At 45.3% G+C, this 22,521-nt stretch overlaps 2 protein-coding genes across 3 annotated transcripts in view; one reads left to right on the top strand and one right to left on the bottom strand.

Annotated features, from left to right (window-relative positions):
• actmap (actin maturation protease) overlaps window positions 1-6,958 on the bottom strand; it is a 42,515-nt gene extending 35,557 nt beyond the window's left edge. The window contains exons 1-3 of one of the 2 annotated variants that reach the window (XM_059951373.1): window positions 6,878-6,958; window positions 6,029-6,093; window positions 1,201-1,549 (exon numbers count right to left, since the gene is read on the bottom strand). In XM_059951373.1, the coding sequence (XP_059807356.1) occupies window positions 1,201-1,418 (218 nt within the window). In that variant the 5' untranslated portion in view covers window positions 1,419-1,549; window positions 6,029-6,093; window positions 6,878-6,958. Of the gene's footprint in view, window positions 1-1,200; window positions 1,550-5,818; window positions 5,962-6,028; window positions 6,094-6,877 lie in introns of those variants that run through there. The other variant, XM_059951374.1, reaches the window with a different exon arrangement.
• On the top strand, window positions 6,191-20,283 carry snrpa (small nuclear ribonucleoprotein polypeptide A). Its single transcript, XM_059951378.1, has 7 exons — window positions 6,191-6,303; window positions 11,924-12,005; window positions 13,341-13,513; window positions 14,227-14,394; window positions 16,764-16,937; window positions 18,504-18,592; window positions 19,534-20,283. Exons 2-7 carry the CDS (start codon window positions 11,933-11,935, stop codon window positions 19,691-19,693), a joined length of 837 nt encoding a protein of 278 aa, XP_059807361.1. The 5' UTR covers window positions 6,191-6,303; window positions 11,924-11,932; the 3' UTR covers window positions 19,694-20,283.
• The last annotated feature ends 2,238 nt before the right edge of the window (window positions 20,284-22,521 follow it).

Raw genomic sequence — 22,521 nt, 5'->3', positions numbered from 1 at the left:
ATGTCAGGCCTTCGACTTCTCAATTAGACTCACAAACCCATGGTTTTAGCCAGTGGGTCTGATTGACCTTCAGTTTCTTCTCCAGGACTCTGATGATGACATTTGTGAATTTGCAGCTAACAGGACCCTGAAGTCTGGTCTTGCCGACTCACATACTTTGGGAGTCACTGGGCCTTGTGCCTTTGGCCCTCACAGAACTCCAATCCAGGAACCCACTGATGACTCTCTGACCCAGGGAGGTCACTAGCTCTCATCCTAGCTGGTCTGCCAGCCCAATATCCAACCACGTATGATGATAGTCTTCAATGTGGAGTAGAGGCCTAGACTCCAGCCAGACTTCTAATTCCACTACATCCATGCCCCTAAACTGTAACCTGACCTCTAACTCCCTTCTCTGTTCCCAAAACCATCCATCCAGAGCCTAAAAAGCACTGAGCCATGACTTCCATGGAGCCCCAGCTTGAGCAGATGATTAGGCCCATTGAGTCTGCTCCACCATGGCTGATTTATTCTTCCTCTCAACCACAATCTCCTGCCTCCTCCCTATAATCTCTGACATCCTTACTAATCAAGGGTAGTACGGCAGCATAGCGCAACGCTTTACAGTACGGGCGAGCCGGGTTCAGTTCCCGCTGCTGCCTTCAGGAGTTTGTACTTCTCCCTGTGACAACATGGGTTTTTTCTGGGTGCTCCAGTTTCCTCCCACAGTCCAAAGACGTATTGGTGGGTAGGTTAATTAGTCATTACAAATTGTCCTGTGATTAGTTTAGGAAGAAATTGGGGGATTGCTAGGCAGTATGGCTCAAAGGGCCAGAAGGGCATCTCAATAAACAAACAAACAAATGAATAATTGGATAATAAACAAGCAAACAAACGATCAATCTCTTCTTTAGATATACCCAATGACTTGGCATCCATGGCAATGAATTCCACAAATTCACCACCGTCTGGCTAAGTAAATTCCTGTTGTAAATGGACAACCTTCCAATCTGGTCCTAGGTTCTCCCACTATTGGAAACATTCTCTCCATGCCCACTTTATCTAAGACTTTCAATATCTGGCAGCTTTCTGTGAAACCCCGCTATCAGGTTTCTGCTGATCTTGAACACCTTTTTCCTTTTTCTGTTTAGTCTCCTTCCAGAGTTGCTGATGTTACAGAGAACTATGAAGCAGGCTCATACTTTTTTAACATCTTTGTACCTGTTGGATCGGTTCTGCAACAGCTTCTTTAGTTCTTCTCGGTCACTTTGCTGCAATTGGCCTTTGGCAAGAACTTGGTACAATCTTTTGGCAGGTAATGATGATTGGTTGGAAAATTCTGGCGGAGGCGGAGGCAGAGGTGGAGGTGGAGGGGGAGGAAGGTGTGACCTTTGTGAATCAGAAGATATCACAGGGTTGTCTTCCTGCTGTTGCGACATTCGTGTTACAGGATGTTTCGTTCACTGGGAGCTGCTGTCAGTTAATCTGTGCTTCAGTTTCTGAATTGGACAGGCTACACATTTCCTCTTCTCAACTTTCCTCAACAATCAGAGCAGTGGGAATCCACAACCTACAAGGGGGGAATATGTGTAAATCTCGAAGTTCAAAGTAGAATTTATTATCAGAGTATATCCATATCACCACATACAACCCTGAGATTCTTTTTTCCATGGGCAAACTTAGCAAATCTATAGGACAGTAACTGTAAACACCAGGAACTGTTAACTGTAAACAAACTGTGTAAATCCAGATATAAATAAATAGCAATAAATAATAAGCATGAAATAACAATATATCAGAGTCCTTAAATGAGTGTAGCTATCCCCTTTTGTTCAAGAGCTTGATGGTTGAGGGGTAGTAACTGTTCTTGAGCCTGGTGATGCGAGTCCTGAGGCTCTTGTTCCTTCGACCTGATGGCAGCAGCAAGAAAAGAGCACGGAACATAGAATAGTACAGCACAGCACAGGCCCTTCGGCCCACAATGTTGTGCTGACCCTGGCCCTGGAAATTGCGGATGCATTGGTAATCATTTTCCAATGTTCCTTAGATTCAGGATCAATTCCTGAGGATTGGAGAATGGCTAATGTTATCCCACTTTTTAAGAAAGGAGGGAGGGAGAAAACTAATCTGTTGGAGTTTTTCGAGGATGTAACCAGGAAGTTAGACGGGGGAGATCCAGTGGATGTAGTGTACCTCGATTTTCAGAAGGCTAGGTCCCACATAGGAGATTGGTGGATAAAATCAAAGCTCATAGCATTGGGGGGGGAAGACATTGACATGGATAGAAAACTGGTTGGCAGATAGAAAGCAAAGGGTAGCGGTGAATGGGTGTTTCTCGGAATGGCAGGTGGTGACTAGTGGGGCGCCACAAGGCTCGGTATTGGGACCACAGCTGTTTACGATTTACGTCAACGATTTAGATGAAGGCACTGAGAATAACATCAGCAAATTTGCTGATGATACTAAGCTGGGTGGCAATGTGACATGTGATGAGGATGTTAGGAGAATTCAGGGTGATTTGGATAGGCTGGGTGAGTGGGCAGATACTTGGCAGATGACATTTAATGTGAATAAGTGTGAGGTTATCCACTTTGGGAGTAAGAACAGGAAGGCAGATTATTATCTGAACGGTGTAGAGTTAGGTAAGGGAGAAATACAAAGAGATCTAGGAGTCCTTGTTCATCAGTCACTGAAGGTGAATGAGCAAGTGCAGCAGGCAGTGAAGAAGGCTAATGGAATGTTGGCCTTTATTTACAAAGGGAATTGAGTACAAGAGCAAGGAAATTCTCTTGCATTTGTACAGAGCCCTCGTGAGACCACACCTGGAGTATAGTGTAGTTTTGGTCTCCAGGGTTAAGGAAGGATATCCTGGCTGTAGAGGAAGTGCAGCGTAGATTCACGAGGTTAATTCCTGGGATGTCTGGACTGTCTTACGCAGAGAGGTTAGAGAGACTGGGCTTGTACACGCTGGAATTAAGGAGATTGAGAGGGGATCTGATTGAAACATATAAGATTATTAAGGGATTGGTCAAGATAGAGGCAGGAAATATGTTCCAGATGCTGGGAGAGTCCAGTACCAGAGGGCATGGTTTGAGAATAAGGGGTAGGTCATTTAGGACAGAGTTGAGGAAAAACCTCTTCTCCCAGAGAGTTGTGGGGGTCTGGAATGCACTGCCTCGGAAGGTAGTGGAGGCCAATTCTCTGGATGCTTTCAAGAAGGTATCTTATGGATAGGTATCTTATGGATAGGGGAATCAAGGGATATGGGGACAAGGCAGGAACCGAGTATTGATAGTAGATGATCAGCCATGATCTCAAAATGGCGGTGCAGGCTCGAAGGGCTGATTGGTCTACTTCTGCATCTATTGTCTATTGATGACTACTGGTTCATGGACCTCTGGTTTCCCTCTCCTGACATCTACAATCAGTTCCTTGGTCTTATTGACACTGAGTGATAGGTTGTTGTTGTGACACTCAGCCAATTTTTCCCTCCTGTGTGCTGATTCATCACCCCCTTTGATACGGCCCACAACAGCGGTGTCATCGGCAAACTTGTGCTGTATACGGTGTTGGAGCTGTACTGAGCCACACAGTCAGAGGTGGAAGGTGAATAGAGTGGTGGGGGGGGGGGGGTAAGTACATCCCTGTGGTGTTGGGACCAACGACGTAGGCAGGAAGAGGGATGAGGTCCTGAAGTGTGAGTTTCGGGAACTAGGCAGAAGGCTGAAGAACAGGACCTCGAGGGTGGCGTTCTCAGGATTGCTGCCAGTGCTACGTGATAGTGAGGGTAAGAATTGGAGGAGACAGCAGTTGAATGCGTGGCTGAGGAGTTGGTGCAGGGGGACAGGGTTTTAGATTTTTGGACCATTGGGATCTCATCTGGGGAAGATAGGACCTGTACGGATTGGATGAGTTGCACCTGAAGAGGGGGAGCAATATCCTTGCTGGTAGGTTTGCTAGCATGGTTTGGGAGGGTTTAAACTAATTTGCAACAGGGATGGGACCCAGAGCGATAGAGCAGTGAAAGAAGTGCATGGAGTAAAGCCAGATCTAACATATAGAGTGGCTTTGAGGAAAGAGCAGCAGAATAAAGGGTATAAAGGTAGTAAGGTAGAAGGGCTAAAGTGTGTGTACTTCAATGCAAGAAGCATCAGGAACAAAGGTGATGAACTGAGAACGTGGATACACACATGGAATTATGATGTAGTGGCCATTACAGAGACTTGGCTGGCACCAGGGCAGGAATGGATTCTCAATATTCCTGGATTTCAGTGCTTTAAAAGGGATAGAGAGGGGGGAAAAGGGGAGGAGGGGTGGCATTACCGGTCAGGGACACTATTACAGGGTGGGTAATGTAGCAGGATCCTCTTTTGAGTCACTGTGGCTGGAAGGGAGCAGTTACTCTACTGAGGGTATTCTGTAGGCCCCCGGTAGCAGCAGAGATAACAAGGAGCAGATTGGGAGGCAGATTTTGGAAAGGTGCAAAAATAACAGGGTTGTTATAATGGATGACTTTAACTTCGCTAATATTAATTGGCACTTGATTAGTTCCAAGGGTTTAGATGGGGCAGAGTTTGTTAAGTGTGTCCAGGATGGATTCCTGTCACAGTATGTTGACAGGCTGACTACAGGGAATGCCATACTAGATCTAGTATTAGGTAACGAACTGGGTCAGGTCACAGATCTGTCAGTGGGTGAGCATCTGGGGGACAGTGATCACTGCTCTCTGACCTTTAGCATTATCATGGAAAAGGTGTTGTAGATAGTGTAGAGGATTGTCGAAGATTGCAGAGAGACATTGATAGGATGCAGAAGTGGGCTGAGAAGTGGCAGATGGAGTTCAACCCGGAGAAGTGTGAGGTGGTACACTTTGGAAGGACAAACTCCAAGGCAGAGTACAAAGTAAATGGCAGGATACTTGGTAGTGTGGAGGAGCAGAGGGATCTGGGGGTACATGTCCACAGATCCCTGAAAGTTGCCTCACAGGTAGATAGGGTAGTTAAGAAAGCTTCTGGGGTGCTAGCTTTCATAAGTCAAGGGATAGAGTTTAAGAGACGCGATGTAATGATGCAGCTCTATAAAACTCTAGTTAGGCCACACTTGGAGTACTGTGTCCAGTTCTGGTCACCTCAGTATAGGAAGGACGTGGAAGCATTGGAAAGGGTACAGAGGAGATTTACCAGGATGCTGCCTGGTTTACAGAGTATGGATTATGATCAGAGATTAAGGGAGCTAAGGTCTTTACTCTTTGGAGAGACGGAGGATGAGAGGAGACATGATAGAGGTGTACAAGATATTAAGAGGAATAGACAGAGTGGACAGCCAGCGCCTCTTCCCCAGGGCACCACTGCTCATTACAAGAGGACATGGCTTTAAGGTAAGGGGAGGGAAGTTCAAGGGGGATATTAGAGGAAGGTTTTTCACTGAGAGAGTGGTGCGTGGAATGCACTGCCTGAGTCAGTGGTGGAGGCAGACACACTGGTGAAGTTAAAGAGACTACTAGACATGTATATGGAGGAATTTAAAGTGGGGTGTTATATGGGAGGCAGGGTTTGAGGGTCGGCACAATATTGTGGGCCGAAGGGCTGTACTATTCTATGGTGTTCCTGTACTGATGGAGATTGTGAAGATGTTTTTGCCAACTTCGAATTTTTCCTCTCAGATTTCCTTTAAATGAATCCCTGTCACTTTCAACCTAAACTCTCTCGTTCTTTGCTCCCCTAAACTTTGAAAATATGTTGACTATTCTATTTTTAACTCCTCAGCTCCCTGCGTTTTATTAACCCTGCCTACCCAGACTCTCCATAATTTTTATGCCTTTCTACAGATGCTGCCTGACCTGCAAAGTTCCTCCAGCATTTTGTGTGCGTTGTCTCTCTTTCGAACTACAGTCCTCATTCAAAGCAGGATGTGGGACTCTGGGCGGATCGAGAGGATTGACAATTGGAGAATAGACCAATCAGATTGCAGCACTTGTGTTATTGGTTGTAAGGGCGCGCAATTCCTGATTGACATTTAGTTTTACCAATCCGTAGGTCGATCAGCTTACCCTTGCTGGGCGACGGAGAACGGGCAGACGAAGGTTTATTTTTCTTCGCACTCTCTCCGAATCGTCTGGAAAAGGCGAACAAACCCGGTGTGAGCTGTGGATGCGATCGCGCGCCGGCTTTTTTTTTGTGTGAGGTTGATTGATACCGCCAGTGGCCAATCAGCGCGCGGCTTGTCGGCAGTGCCGGCCAACCGAGGCGGGGCGTGGGCGGGGCGTCAGACGGCGCGGAACGGCCAGGCCGTCGGTCGGAGGCGCAGGGCAATCGCCGTCCATCCGTGAGTGCGGGGCGGCTGGGCGGCGGGGTCGAGCGGGCCCACCACTCTCCGTGTGTGGCTGGTAGCGGCGGGGTCGAGCGGGCCCACCACTCTCCGTGTGTGGCTGGTAGCGGCGGGGTCGAGCGGGCCCACCACTCTCCGTGTGTGGCTGGTAGCGGCTGGGCGGCGGGGTCGAGCGGGCCCACCACTCTCCGTGTGTGGCTGGTAGCGGCGGCGGCGGCGGGGTCGAGCGGGCCCACCACTCTCCGTGTGTGGCTGGTAGCGGCGGGGCGGCGGGGTCGAGCGGGCCCACCACTCTCCGTGTGTGGCTGGTAGGGGCGGCGGCGGCGGCTGGGCGGCGTGGTCGAGCGGGCCCACCACTCTCCGTGTGTGGCTGGTAGCGGCTGGGCGGCGGGGTCGAGCGGGCCCACCACTCTCCGTGTGTGGCTGGTGGCGGCGGCGGGGCGGCGGCGGGGTCGAGCGGGCCCACCACTCTCCGTGTGTGGCTGGTAGCGGCTGGGCGGCGGGGTCGAGCGGGCCCACCACTCTCCGTGTGTGGCTGGTAGCGGCGGCGGGGTCGAGGTCACCATCTTACCGGGCGGTGTGAACGGGCCTGCGGCGTGCGAGGTCTCGGCCGAGCGGGCGGGCGGGGCTTTCAGGGAGGGTGGGAGGCGCCTGGGGCCTCGGGATGGAGCTCGGAGTCTCGGGGACGAGAGGCCTGCTGACCGGCGCGGGGGGCCGGTCTGGTGCCGCCGGGACGGGCACGTTACCTGGTTGCAGGAGAACAAATGTTTCTAATGATACTGACCGAGGGGTTCATTCATGCTGTGGCCTTTGGGCTGATAGAACTACCTTCAAACAGTGCTTTTTGACGATGCATCTTCCAAGTCTTAATTTTCATTGTTACACTCATGATACCTTTAAATTTTTCATAGTCCTAACTTGTTGAAGAAATGAAAGTGTTTAATTCTGACATCCGGCTGTCTTATGGTATCTTCAAGCCTGAATGCTTGAAACCGCAGTTTTGAACTGCCTTACTGTTCAGCTATCAGAGACGAAAATTAGACGAATGGGAATGGGACGTGGAATTAAAATGTGGACAGGGTGGTGAAGAAAGCTTTTGGTATTCTGGCCTTTATAAATCAGAGCATTGCGTATAGGAGTTGGGATGTAAATGTTAAAATTGTACAAGGCATCGGTGAGGCCAAATTTGGAGTATTGTGTACAGTTCTGGTCATCGAATTATAGGAAAGATGTCAACAAAATACAGAGTACAGAGGAGATCTACTAGAATGTTACCTGGGTTTCAGCACCTAAGTTACAGAGAAAAGTTGAACAAGTTAGGTCTTTATTCTTTGGAGCATAGAAGGTTGAGGGGGGACTTGATAGAGGTATTTAAAATTATGAGGGGCATAGATAGAGTTGACATCAATAGGCTTTTTCCACTGAGTAGGGGAGATTCAAACTAGAGGACATGAGTTGAGGGGCAAAAGTTTAGGGGTAACACAAGGGGGAGCTTCTTTACTCAGAGATTGGTAGCTGTGTGGAATGAGCTTCCAGTGAGAGTGGTAGAGGCAGGTTTGATTTTGTCATTTTAAAAAAATTGGATAGGTATATGGACAGGAAAGGAATGGGGGGTTATGGGCTGAGTGCAGGTAGGTGGGACTAGGTGAGGGAGAAAAAACTATGTTTGGCACGGACTAGAAGGGCTGAGATGGCCTGTTTCCATTCTGTAATTGTTATATGGTTAGATATCTATCCATGGCCTTCTACTATCAAGATGAAGCTACTGTCAGGCTGGAGGAACAACACCTTATATGTCTGGTAGCCTCCAACCTGATGGTATGAACATTGATTTCTATAACTAAAATTAATAAACCTCCTCCCCTTTTTACCCCATCTCTGATCACCCTCTTCTTTTTTTTGCCCATCACACTTTGCCTGTTCTCCATCTCCCTCTGGTGCTCCCCTCCCCTGTTCTTTCTCCCTAGGCCTCCCGTCCCATGATCCTTTCCCTTCTCCAGCTCTGTATCCCCTTTTTGCCAATCACCTTTCCAGCTCTTAACTTCAGCTCCCCCCCCCCCTTGTCTTATATCATTTCAGATATCCCCCTCCCCCTCCTTCCAAATCTCTTACTATCTTTTCTTTCAGTTAGTCCTGATGAAGGGTCTCGGCCCAAATTGTTGACGGTGCTTCTTCCTATAGATGTTCTGTGATCTGCTGTGTTCCATCAGCATATTGTGTGTGTTGCTAGTTAGAAAATGTTGGCAATAGTCTCCTGTCCCAAATTAATGAAAGAGATCCCAGCTACTTGCCTTTGTTGAAGAGTTGTCCCAAATAATGGCTGTACTGATTAACCAGAATCCACTGTATTTGATTTCATGTAAACACTTTTCAAGTGAGACTAACTGCCCGAGGTGGACTAGTCTGGAGCTCAAAGGTCCTGGCTTGTTTGGATCAGTGATGGGTGTTTTAATGGCTGCAGTGAGATTGCAGGAGGCTAAACAGGAAATCCAATTGGAATTGGTTTGTTACTGTCCCATGTACTGTGGATCCATTTATTATGAAGTGCATAGAGGTCGTACAAGATGAAATCTGGTTTAAAACCTGAATATGTCATGACATTCGACGTCTTTGTGGCAGCAGTATAATGCAATACATAATAGAAAAAACATGACTTGCAGTGTGTGTACATGTACATATATATTCTATTAAATAAATAGTGCAAAAATAAAGTAGTGAGGTAGTGTTCATGGGTTCAACGTCTATTCAGAAATCTCATGGCTGAGGGGAAGAAGCTATTCCTAAGTCGCTGGGTATGTGCCTTCGGTCTCCTGTGCTGCCTTCCTGATGGTAACAGTGAGAAGAGGGCATCTCCTCTAGGTGTGTAAGATGATGAGAGGCATTGTGTGGATAGCCAGGTTTTTTCCCAGGGCTGAAATGGCTAGCACAGTTTTTTTTTGTAATTTATTTTTTTATTGTTCATCAAACAAACATTTCCATAAGATGTATTTAAGAGATTGTACATATATATCATACAATCATATCTCCAAATCTCCACAAAGTATTTATCTGAGGTATACACTTATAGAAAAGAGTGGAAAGAAAAAAACAAGCAAAAGGAAAAAAAGCTATGTACAAGTAGGGAGTGATCTTTTTTAACAACATATTCATTGATTTGTGAGAATAAAATCAGGCTTTTGAGGCATTATGTAGTTAAACCATTTTTCCCAGTATGAATAAAATTGTTCCAGCTTATGCTGTTACCTTCTCCATTTTGTAAATGTCCATTGTAATTTCCATCCATTTATTTAAAGTTGAGCTCTCCTGTGATAACCATTTCCTAGTAGAGTCTTTTTACCAGCCATGTTCATTAAATATTTTTCTCTTTTCACCCATTCTTGAGGTATATATCCAAAATATATGGTCTTACTCTCTAAGGGTATTTCACATTTAAAGAATGTGTATCCCCCTCCAATAGTTTTTGATAACAGTGCAGTCCCAAAAAATATGATAATGATTTGCATTTTGATTTCCACAATTTTTCCAGCAAACAGGGAGGTTACTATCATCATGGGATTTCTGAGAGGGTGTAATAAAATATCTTATCAAGTTTTTCCATCCAAACTCCCTCCATTTCTGTGAACTGGTACACTTCCATAGAAACCTCCATATTATTGTCCATTCTTCCTCAGATATTATTATCCCTCCTTCCTTCTCCCGTTTTGTTTTAATGTATGAAGTCGAATGTGCTCTAAGATTTGTCAACCCCTTATATGTGCTTTTTAAGGAGCTTGGAAGTAGGTACAAGGGGGATGTCAGAGGTAAGATTTTTTTTTACAGAGAGTGGTGGCTGTGGAATGCACTGCCGGTGACAGTGGTGGAGGTGGATACAAGGCCTTTTAAGAGCCTCTTGGATAGGTACGTGGTGCTTAGAAAAATAGAGAGTTATGTGGTAGGGAAATTCTAGGCACTTTCTAGAGTAGAACATTGTAGATTGTAGATTTCTATGATTCCATCTCCTGGGTGCAGAATAAAATAAACACTGGAATCAGTGGAAGCAAATAATTGAGGGAGGGAGCAGAATGATTTTCGATGTTTTGGGTCTGTAGATTTCCGGCTCAGCTCGAAACATCCTTTCCATGGGCAGCCATGGCAGAAATAGCTAATACCAGGGGGCATAATTTAAAGGTGTTTAGAGGAAAGTATGGGGGATGTCAGATGTAAGTTCTTCAGAGTGGTGGATGTGGGGAATGTGTGTCCAGGGATGGTGAGGCAGATTCATTCGTGACATTTAGGAAATGTTTAGATACCCATATGGACGATGGAAAAATGGAGGGTTATGTAAGAGGGAAGTCTAGATCTTGGAGTAAGTTATTAAGTCAACACAGCATTCATTATGAGTCGAATGGTCAGTATTGTGCTGTGATGTTTTGCTTGACTCTCGAACAGACCTGTTGTACATTATAAGTTTATAAGGGGGCATGACTGGAAATGTTGACTCCACAGATGCTGCCTGGCCTGCTGAGTTGCTCCAGACTCTAGCATTTGGAAAGTCTTTAGTTTTCATTTGTCAGTGGAAATGTTGTGATGTTTCCATTTGTGGGAAAGTCTCAAACAGGGGACATGGCTATTTAAAACTAAGATGCATATTCATCTGTCTGAGGCTGGTGAATCTTGAGTTATCTGCCCTTGATCACTAGAAATATTTAAGGTGGAGATAGATGAATATTTGCAGGACCAAAGAGTGGGTGATGGGGACCTGGCATTGAAGAGGAGTTGAGGTCAGCACAGGTCGCCCATGATCATATTAAATGGCAGGACACGTGGCCTATTCCTGTTTTGGGGAGGAATAGACAGATGATATTTCAGGCCAAGACTCCTCATCAGGACTGGAAAGAATACAAGCTGGCAGATGAGGGGGAAGGTGGGTGGGGAAGGCGGGTGGAGTAAGAACCTGGAAGGTGATAGGTGCTGATGAAGGAATCTAATGAGAGAGGAGAGTGGATAATGGGTATCACCTCCCTCTGGTGCCACTTTCATCTGCAGAATCTGCTCCTGTTTTCTCAGGTTCTCTTGTTTGCCATCTGTGTTCAATATTTGCCCCTTCCTCCACTTTGTTCTTTCCTGCCTCTGTGTGCAGTCAGCCATTGCATCAATAGTATCTTGCACTCCACAACTTTCTTCCATTTAGTCGTGGTGTTAATTTTGCTATAAACTCTTCAGCCTACAATTTGCTTTAACCCAAGGAAAAGTAGGTCTGTATGATTTGCTGACTGAAGGCAGAAATCTTCATTTTTTTAAAAAGTACTGTAGATGAGTAAGTGCACTGTGGAACCCTCCAGGGTGTCAGTCTGAAAAGTGGCACAAATAGTTGCTGCTTGCGTGCCTGCTTAGTCTGACAGCACTAGACCCACGTGAACAAGTTAGAGTTTAGTGCTGATCTGTGATTACTGTTTTGTGAACAAAGTCAAAATCCTTTTGGATTTATTAAATTCCACAATTTGCTATGGTTGACTTTAAGTTTGTTATTTCTGGGTCAACTTTTGCTCTCATGCAGTGAAGACGTTTGTTCTGCTTTGATTGCTGTCGGCTGTGACTGATCTTATTTTTTTCTTGTTTTGAATTTCACTTGGGTCAGTGAAGAGTCATGTCTGTCCAGGACGCCCGTCCGAACCACACCATCTACATCAATAATCTGAACGAGAAGATTAAAAAAGATGGTAAGTATTTGAGAGCATCTGAAGCAACAACACATTGGGTTAATGGTTGCACCTCAGTGCATTTGATAGCATGGAAACTTGATTTACAGCTGGCCATTTGAACTAATTGGTTTGTATCCACTGTCCCTTGTGTTTATCAAGGAGAGTGAGACCCTCCATTGGTAAGGACTCGCCGTGGATATTGCATCTCAGCTGTGATGTGATATGTAAGCTAGGGCAGTACGATATGGAGAGCAAGCTCTTGCATCTCCCCTTCAGGCAGCTGATTAATAACAGAATGGCAGAGAGCGATTCAGTTTGGTACCAGCGTCGCCAACAGGAGTTACAGTCAGCATTGAACACAACCTGGCACTGCGGATTTTTCCTTTGGGTTACTCCTGTAGCCTTCCCCATGAGTGGGTAAAGTCACAAGGCAGTGGAGGTTTCAGATCAGTGTTTTCCCTTTCCTAGATGAGCTACCAACCTTAGCTGACGAGCCCTGTCTGACCGGAGTGACTGGTCCACATATGCCCCTTCTCCTGTTAGTAGAAACTGTTCTGCCCAGTTTTAGTAGTTAAGCCACCTGTAGAGGCTAACTGTTGGAGGTTATTTGAGACGGACACCATCGGCAGCATTTAATAAAGCAACAAACGCAGGCAGCATCTATGGAAAAGAGTACAGTTGACATTTTGGGCCGAGACCCTTCATCAGGACTGGGGGAAAGAAAGCTGGAGTCAGAGTAAGAAAGTGAGGGTAGGGGAGGAAGAACCACAAGGTCATAGGTGAAACTGGGAGGCGTGAAGTAATGAGCTGGGAGGTTGATTGGTGAAAGAGATAGAGGGCTGGAGAAGGGGGAGTCTGTTAGGAGGACAGAAGGCCATGGAAGAAAGAAAAGGGGGAGAGATGGGAATGGGGAAAGGGAGGGATGGGCATTACCAAAAGCTTGAGAAATTGATCTTCAGGCCAGAGGCTACCCAGCATAAAAGGTGTTGTTCCTCCAACCTGAGAGTGGCCTCATCGCGACAGTAGAGGAGACCAGGGCTGACATACGGGAAGTGGAATTAAAATGGGTGGCCTCTGGGAGATCCCACTTTTTCTGGCAAAGGTGCTCGGCAAAGCGGTCTCGCAATTGGCGTCAGGTCTCACTGGGAGGACCAGGTATAGTAGATGACCCCAACAGACTCACAGGTGAAGTGTTGCCTCACATGGAAGGACTATTTGGGGCCCCGAATGGTAGTGAGGGAAGAGGTGTTGAGGCAGGTAGCACTTTTAACTATGGCAGTGATTAAGGTGTCATTACACTTGTCACTCACTGCTGCGTTAATACAAAAGCTGATTGAAGTTCTGTGTCTCCAGAGCTGAAGAAGTCGCTCTATGCCATCTTCTCCCAGTTTGGTCAGATTCTGGACATCCTTGTCTCCAGGAACCTAAAGATGCGGGGGCAAGCCTTTGTCATTTTCAAGGAAGTCAGCAGCGCTACCAATGCCTTGAGGTCTATGCAAGGGTTTCCGTTCTATGACAAGCCGATGGTGAGTTCCTCATGGTGGTTGTGCTCTATTGGGTACATCCGGCTCTTTCATTTCAATCTCATTGTTCTACTAATGTGACCTCAGTGCAAAGAAATAAAGTCACTATTGAGGCATTTCACCCTCTAGTGTCTGCTGGTCTGTCTGTTCCTCATGTACCTCTTTCCATCCAACTTCAATTGATGCTTTCAGTATAACCTATTCTGATCTAGTTTACTTAAGATGTCCTTGAGATGTAGCAAGTTCAAACTGAACTCAAGATCTAATAAAGATCACAATGCTGGAGGAGCTCAGCAAGTCAGGCAGCATTTTTTTAGAGAGGAGTAAACAGCTATCATTTTGGGCTGAAACTCAAGGGTGTCAGTTCCAAACATTAACTGTTTTTTTCCTCTTCAGAGATGCTGCCTGACCTGCTGAGTTTTTCCAGCATTTTGTGTCTGTTATTCAGGGTGTCAGCATTGTGAAGATCCTCTTGTGTTTATGATTTAATAGAAGTCTTGACTTGTCAGCAAGTCTGATCCTTGCCACTTGATTAACTTGAACGACCTACAGCTAGTGTTCTTCCCTTTCCTTCTCCACTACTATGACTTGTATTCTCTACAGAGGGTTATCTCTGCAGGTCAAGTTGCTCCCGCACCCGCCATTTTTTTTAACTTCTGCAAACAACCCTCGCGTAGCATTTCTATAGTCTGATGCAACTTCTCTCCCGTCCACAGCGGATCCAATATGCAAAGACTGATTCCGATATCATTGCCAAGATGAAGGGCACCTACGTAGAACGTGACCGGAAGAAGGAAAAGAGGAAGGTGAAAGCTCCTGAACCTTCAGCCAACAAGAAGGCAAATGCCCCACCAACAGCCAATGCTGTTCCCCCTCCTGTCTCAGTAAGTGACACCATCTGAATGAGAATGAGTAACTTGTTGAGAATCATATTGTCTGCTTATTCACTGATTGGATCGGACACTTGCTTGATTGGGTGTTTAGGTCTGGGGTGACAAAGTCAAAGCAGAGTTTATTGTATGTATGAACAGGTGCAGTGAAAAATTTACTAGCAGCAGCATTGCAGTCATATAACATTAGACATAGAAAATTCACTAGAAAATCATAAATTACACAAAGAACAATTTAAAACAAACCAAAAAAATCAGTTTGTTGTGGTGCAAAGTGGTCATGGTGTTGTTATACCAAGATAGTGATTAGTGTTGTGCAAGTTTGTTTAAGAATGACAGAGAACAGGCAAATGGCAGTCCAACATTGGGTTTGCTGATGCAGTCTGAACTATTGTCTTTCCACATTGCCAAGACAACAGTAAATCTTGACTGGAATTAGACCATAAGACATGGGAATAGAGTTTGGCCTCCTTTGACATTCCATCATGGCTGATTTATTATCTCTCTTAACCCCATTTCCTGCCTTTTCTGAGTAACCTTTGACACTCTTACTAATTAAAGAACCTATCAACTTTCATTCTAAATACAGTCGTCCCTCAGTATCCGTGGGGGATTGGTTCCAGGACCCCCCCGTGGATACCAAAATCAGCGGATGCTCAAGTCCCTTATATAATATGACGTAGTATTTGCATATATCCTATGCACATTCTCCCGTATACTTTAAATCATATCTAGATTACTTATAATACCTAATACAATGTAAGTGTTATGTAAATAGTTATTTGTTTAGGGAATAATGACAAGAAAAAAAGTCTGTACATGTTCAGTACAGATGCAACCATCGTAGCTGTTCTGGGAACGCTGATCCTGCCTTGGCATCAGCTGATGCCGATTCTCCCGTGTTCTTTACGTGGCCAACCAGCCATCCCTTACTAGCCTTAAGCTCCTTCCTCTCACTCACAACGCAAGTAGTGAATGAACGAGACGTGAGGCGAACAATGCTCAAACAACGGGTGCTGGAGAGAGACTGAGGATCCGTGAAATGATGGGAGGCGACAGCAGGGTATGCCTACACATCACTTCAGTGTAGTGCTTGGCACGCGGCAAATTCAAGTTTTGCTTTTTAGGACTTGAATTTTTTTTGAATATTTTCGATCCACGGTTGGTTGAATCCATGGATGCAGAACCCCCGGATATGGAGGGCTCACTGTATACCTAATCACTTGGCTTCCACAGCCAGAGAAGGTTTCTGAGAATGATCCCAGGAATGACAGGGTTAATGTGTGAAGAGTGTCTGATTAACTATGAGGCAGTACTCACTGCAGTTTAGAAAAATGGATGGAGTGGTGGGGGTCTTATTGAAACCTTTCACATATTGAAAGGCCTAGATGGGGTGGACGTGAAGAGAATATCTCCTATCATGAGTGAGTCTAGGACCAGAGGACACAGCCTCTGAATAGAAGAGTGTCACTTTAGAACAGAGATGAGGGTGAATTGGTTTTGATCAGCTAACTCTTTAAGGGCTTTTCCAGTCAGCTGGATATCTAGAGTCTTTGCCTAGTCTATCTAAGTATTTGTAAAAATCACTAGATTTTTAAAATTGGTTCTTTAATGCTAAAGTTGCTTCTTAAAGAACAATCACAGGTGGATGCGCGAATCACAGTAGTCGCGTAAATCATTGCATTTAAAATTGGTTTGCCTGCTATGTTGCTGGATAATGGCCATTTCGACTTTTGAGAGGTGAACTTCTAGAACTTGAGCAATTGATTAGGCTGAATTGAAACTTAAACAATGTCAGTGGAGTCATCTGTCTCTCCTTGCTATCCTTGTTTTCCTTGCACTCTGCTGATCTAAATGGAGGCTTCTGAGATCAATCATATCAATTTAGTTTGTCCTGGGCTCCCTCCACATTGACCCTTGTCTTTGATCTTTAGTATACTCAGGTACTACCTCCCAAATTTGTACCATTGGGTGTGTGGTTAGTGTGACACCATTACAGCTTGGGGCAATGGAGTTCAAGTCCAACATCACCTGTAAAGAGTCTGTGAAGAAACTCTGTAAAGAATACATTGGTTTCCTCCCACACCCCAAATTAGTAATTGGTCATTGTAAGTTGTCCCGTGATTAGACTGGGACTGCATTGTGTGACTGGTAGGGGCTATTCCATGCTGTATTTCAATAGTTCAGTGTTTATACAGTCAATACAATATTTAAGTTGCCACCATTGAGTAGCTAGGGTCCATTGTGGTTGGGGCAACATGGCTGTTGGTGGGGGTGGGAGAGTATTACCACAATATTTGTTCATCTAGAGCTTACTACTCCACCAGCCAGTCTGTTCATTCATTGCTGTTTGTTTCTTCAAGGGCATGCCAATGATGAGCCAGGCTCCACGGATGATGCCAATGTCGGGACAGCCTCCTTACATGCCACCACCTGGGATGATGCCTCCACCTGGGATGGCGCCTGGCCAGATGCCACCAGGTTCCATTCCTCCTGGCCAAATGATGCCTGGCCAGATGCCACCGCCTGCTCAGACGGTAAGTGTCCAGCTGTTGTTGGAGGTGATGGAAGTACAAGTACACTCTTAACTATTATCTTGCCAATTGAAAGATTCCTGAAGAAAGCCCCTCATTATGTAGTGAATTCCCACACTGCCTCTGTGACTTTGCTCCCTGGCTAGTGAGTACATAACTTGCTGCACAGTGTCTAAACCTGCATTGTGTTCTTGGAGGGACCCTGTGTGAGACTTTACAAGGAAATTGACATTTTGAGATTGAGTTTTTCTTAGATTTTTCTAAATTTGCTCCTTGTTGACCTCTGGATGAGAATTAATTGACCTAATTTATAATCCTTTTTGCTAAAAGCCATGACGTAGGTGCAGAATTGGGTTCATTTAGTCTGCTTCACCATTCCATCATGGCTGATTTATTATCTTTCTCAATCTCATTCTCCTGCCTTCTCCTCAGAACCTTTAACACCCTGATCAATCAAGAACCTCTTTCAATATTTCAATAGATCATCCTCTTTCCCCTCCTCCCCCCCCCCCCCCCCATTCTTCTTAACTATAGTAAGTATACCCCAGAGCTGACAAATTCCTGGGATGATTCTTGTGACCCCCCCCCCTCCCTCCAATGCCAGCACACCCTGAGATATATGGGGCCTACAGCTGCTCACAATGCTCCAAGTGTGGTCTGATCAATGAATGTTAACATTGCATTTGCCTTCCTTTCCACTGACTCAACCTGCAAGTTATCCTTTGGGGAATCTTGCACGAGGACTGTCAAGTCTCTTTGTGCTTCCGATTTTTAAATTTGTTTCCCATTTAGAAAATACTCTCTGCCTTTATTCCATCTACTGAAGTCCACAGCCATACACTACACTTCCCTGCCATTTCTTTGTCCATTCTCTTAATCTGTCCAAGTCCAAATAGGTACAGAGGAAATGTCAGGGGTAAGATTTTTATGCAGAGAGGGGTGAGTGCACGGAATGGGCTGCCGGCAGTGGTGGTGGAAGTGGAAATGATAGGGTCTTTTTAAGAGACTCCTGGATGGATACATGGAGCATAGAAAAATAGAGTAAGCCTAGGTAGTTCTAAGGCAAGGACAAATTCGGCACAGCTTTGTGGGCCGAAGGTCCTGTATTGTGCTGTAGGTTTTCTATGTTTCTAACTTTTCTCTGGCTTACAGCCGAGTACAGGTATCACTGATGTTTTGATGACAGGCTTTGCCATTTTCATCAGGGAAAGCAGTAGATCCTTTCAAATTCCATCTGCAGACTCCCTGCTTCATCAACACTACCTGCCCCTCCAACTATCTTTGTATCGTCCGCAAACATGGCCACAAAGCCACCATTTTCATCTGGAATAAACTGATTCCTCCACTTCTTGGAGCAGCCTTGGTTTATTTCTGCTGCGCACTCAAAGCATCCTAATATGTGGTAGGGTTCAGTGCCTGAGCTGGGCTACCGAGCAGGTTCAGGATTTGACTTTGCAGTGAAGCAAGTGCTCATGGGGATGAGAAAATGGAGAGATACCATACATGGTGTGCTGGTGGAGCAAAATCAGTGTCCTGCTCAAAAGCTAATTGCCATCTTTTGTTTTTTAGGTGTCTGAAAATCCACCCAATCACATCCTCTTCCTGACCAACCTGCCTGAAGAGACTAATGAGCTGATGCTCTCCATGCTTTTCAATCAGTAAGTATCAGAAGGGACAGAAGCTACTAGACCTTCAACTGGTATACTGAGTTGGGAAGTGGTGTTGAATAAATAAATGTGCAGATGTTGCTGGAAAGTGCTGTTGGTGGGAGCAACGATGGACATCTGAGGCTCCTGGAGTGATGTCTCTCAAGATAAAGGAAAGTTCCAATTCTCCTTGGACCTTCTGAGCCTCCAACTTGTGGGAGAGGAGAGAAATCCAAAAAAAAACCCTCCCTGGCACTCCTCGGCCATCTGTCCCACACCCCTTCCGCAGCACTCCACCATAGCCATTCCTAACACCTTTTGGTCCCTTCAGATTTACAAATTCGCTCTCTGCCTCATATTGACAAATTACAGCACCCTAGGCTGTACATGAGGAGAGTGGTATAGTGGTGGAATTAGCGGGTGAAGGTTGATCAGTCTTGCTGCTTAGGGAAAGTAACTTGTGTCTGGTGGTCCTGATGCAATGGGACAGATGGTAAATAGTGCCATTTATGCTGGCATTCTGTATTTTTTTCATAGTATAGCAAAGACGTTTACTGTAATTTGCCAGCTATCACGCAGTAGTAGCCTTCTGCTCTGTGACAAAGGAGGGTTTGAGCTCGTCGCCCAGTTAAGAAGCACTGCTGGGTCTGGACTGGCTGAGAGAGTGTTGTGCAGCTGCTTATGGTATCTCAGACGTGAAAATAAATCCAACAGCACATTTTGGTATTGTCCTGGACAATATCGGCCCCACAATGGGCATCACCACAAACACTTGTTTCATTAATACATGGTGAGCACTTCCAAAAAATTAATTTGTTTGACTTCCCAAGTTGCAGCTGTTACTATACTTTATTAGCCCTGCAAGCACTTTGGGGGACCTGATAGCGAGGTGGAGAATACTGGGGTTTGTTTGTTGCCTTGTGCTCCACCAAGCTTCTGCCTGCTTTCTCCAGGTTCCCTGGGTTTAAAGAAGTCCGGCTGGTTCCAGGTCGCCACGACATCGCCTTTGTGGAGTTCGACAACGAGGTCCAGGCTGGTGCAGCACGTGATGCCTTGCAGGGATTCAAGATCACACAGTCGAATGCAATGAAGATCTCCTTTGCAAAGAAATGAAGGTTCGAGAGGATCGAACTGATTAATTTTGGCTTTGCTTTCAAAGCCCTTTCCTGTTTTTTTAATATAAATAGTACAGTAATTGGTTTGTGTGTTAGACTCCTGTTCGGGTGCGTCAGGTAAGTGAGGCTGAAGAGCCCCTTGGGTTCACCTTGCTCCTTGGGAGATCATAGCTGGCCCAACGGACTCTCCACAAGAGTTCCAGTGTCATGTGGGCCCCTGTGACTGTGGCCACCTCCTCCTCCAGTGGAGTTGAGTGTATAGTCAGAGGACTGTGCAGATTCTCTTGTGGATGTTGTATCCTCGGCCACGTACATCAACCTGAATCAGTCCACTCTTTTCCAGTAATGTCCAGAAACAGCTAACAGCCTTAACCATGTCTGAAGGAACTCAATGAAGCTTCCTCTGCCCTTGGTTTCTTTGCGTTTGTGTGCCCTGTTATGGCTGCAGCTTTGAATGAATGAATGTCTGTGTCTGACTGACTGAGGCAAAGTTTGTTTAACTACATCAAGAAAGCTGTTCACCCAGAGTCTCAGTGACATTGCACCTGGAGCTTTCCAAAAGAAGTATTAAAAGGTTTTTTTAAATAACCTGCTGTGTGTATTTCTTTATCTGAGATCTGCTATTTAGTGTTAGAGTTAAACTATCAGCCTGTTTAGTCTCCTTACACAATTTCATTTGTTCAGCTCCACAGATTTTGGCTTCATCTGAGATTCCCTCTTTTCTTCCCCCCCACCCCAACCTTGAATTTAATGGGGTATTTTAGCTTTAGTTAAAGCTTTGAATTTCCCATGTACATCAAAACATAGTGAAGTGTCATTTGTATCTACAACCAGTATTCTCTGAGGATGTGCTGGGGGTAGCCTGCAAGTGTTATCATGCTAACATAGCAAGCAAGCCCACAATTCACTAACCCACGTGGTCACGGGGAGAGCATACAAGCTCCTTACTGTGGTGGGAAGTGAACCTGGGTCACTGGTGCTGTTAACTGGCACTCTACTATACTCCTCCAACTCACTCTGTACTCAGCTGCTTAAGACATCTATTGATCACATCAATTCCACATTGTAAAAATGCTTCCTTTAAATGTATTTAAATTACAATGGTCTCATATTTTATTGCCCCTTACATCTTTTTCTGTTTTTTTTTCTTATTGTGTCTGATGATCTCTAATACTTAGTGTAAATGGTCATCTAAGTTACAAGGGAGATCAGTATATTTACTTTGTCCATATCCTCACTCTCCCCAGCACCATGTAGAATGATTTGTTTTAACATCTTTTTACACAACCAAGAATTCCTGGCCCTTGTGCATCCATTTTCTGAACCTCTTCTCTCACCTGCTTCCTGAGCCAGGCACCCACAATACCCTGTCCTTGTCCTGGAGTTGTCAGGAAGTCTCTACAGGAATCTAGCATGATTTGTTTCCACTTCCTGGATTTTGGAGGTCACCAAGTATGATGTGGGATCTGCAGACTTCATCAAAGTGGCACTTGGTAGGGTGGCTAGATGTAGGTGCCTGGCCTCATATGCTTGAGTGCTCCTCTTCCAGTTTGAGCAGTCCTGCCCCAGAGCTAACTGGTCTTCTTTACAAGGAGGCTTTTAGGGCTGCTTTGAAATTGATTTCCTTATCAGCTCAAGAGTTGGCACTGGTTTCACAGTTTCAGACGTGCAGTCTTCTCATCGTACTGGTCAGGCCATTTTACTGGCAATGTCCTGGGAAAGAGCAATGCCATTGGTTTGCCTTTCTTGGGGGAGAGTGGAAAATGTTAGCAATGGGGATTGACCAACAGCAGAAATAGTCATTTGATGATACTCTTCCTGCTAGCTTATGGATAAACCAAGAATAATTTGAGCTTGGGCTCAGACCAGTGGGTGGAACAGGTGTCACACCAACCTACAGAACTGTTGGGTTGACAAATAAAGTAACTGCAGACGCTGGAAACCTGAAACAGAAGTGAAATCTGGGGATTGTCAGGAAGCATCCGTGGAGTTAATATTTCAGGTGACCTTCCATCAGAACAAAAAAAGTTAAGAAAACAAATATCTTGGTTGTTGAGAGGAGAAAGGGTGAACAGAACAAGAAGGGTGGGAGCAGAAGCATGTCACAACAGAGGCTGTACATAGTGGTTGCTGGAAAAATGTTAAAGGTTCAGTGGGGGGGGAGAGTTGGGGGCAAGTAACTGAAAGCTCAAATTAAAAAGTGTGCAGTTAACACCCAATCTGCATTTGGTTTCTTCTCGGTGCCTGTGTGCAAATGTAGCTACTGAAACTGCACTTCGAGATTCCTAACAAATTTTGGGATGTCATGAGAGGTGCAATGGATATGTACGTTTTACTGTGGTAGTTGTAGGGACTGTTCCTGGGAATGGGGTCTATTCAAGGGTGTTGCACTTACAAAAACAGCTACATCCACACTGCGTTTTAAAAAATATCTGTCCACGTTGAGATTTCGCCGGTTCTACTGCACACACGCAGGACACATCTGCTGAAAACAAGCGACATATTTGGTGTCGAATCTTGCTGTGAAAGACGGTGTGTGTTCAGTTACAGACTAGAAAAACTTAATGACGGGCAGCTGTTCGCTTTCACACAGGAGGACTTAAAAGTAAAAAAAACAAATACTGGAGCGTATGGCGGCAACCGACTGTCCATGGTTCACGGACTATGACCCGGCTGACGACGAACATTGAAAAACTGACTAACTCTTGTTGCATTAATAAAGCACCTTGTTAAATGTGTAAAACATGTCTGCATCATTATCTTGTATTTCCATACAATATTACATTAGGCTGTTACACATCTATTGTCAGAGAAGTTCTTGCATAA

The sequence above is a fragment of the Hypanus sabinus genome, chromosome 26 (genome assembly GCF_030144855.1).
Source record: "Hypanus sabinus isolate sHypSab1 chromosome 26, sHypSab1.hap1, whole genome shotgun sequence".
Taxonomy (NCBI): Eukaryota; Metazoa; Chordata; class Chondrichthyes; order Myliobatiformes; family Dasyatidae; genus Hypanus; species Hypanus sabinus.
The sequence above is the reverse complement of the archived record's forward strand: the minus strand, read 5'-3'. Positions and strand labels throughout refer to the sequence as shown.

Coding starts and splice junctions, on each gene's coding strand:
- snrpa (XM_059951378.1), top strand. CDS start 11,933: ATGTCTGTCCAGGACGCCCGTCCGAACCACACCATCTACATCAATAAT. Junction 14,395..16,763: donor CTGTTCCCCCTCCTGTCTCA/GTAAGTGACACC, acceptor TGTTTCTTCAAG/GGCATGCCAATGATGAGCCA. Junction 18,593..19,533: donor CTCTCCATGCTTTTCAATCA/GTAAGTATCAGA, acceptor TGCTTTCTCCAG/GTTCCCTGGGTTTAAAGAAG.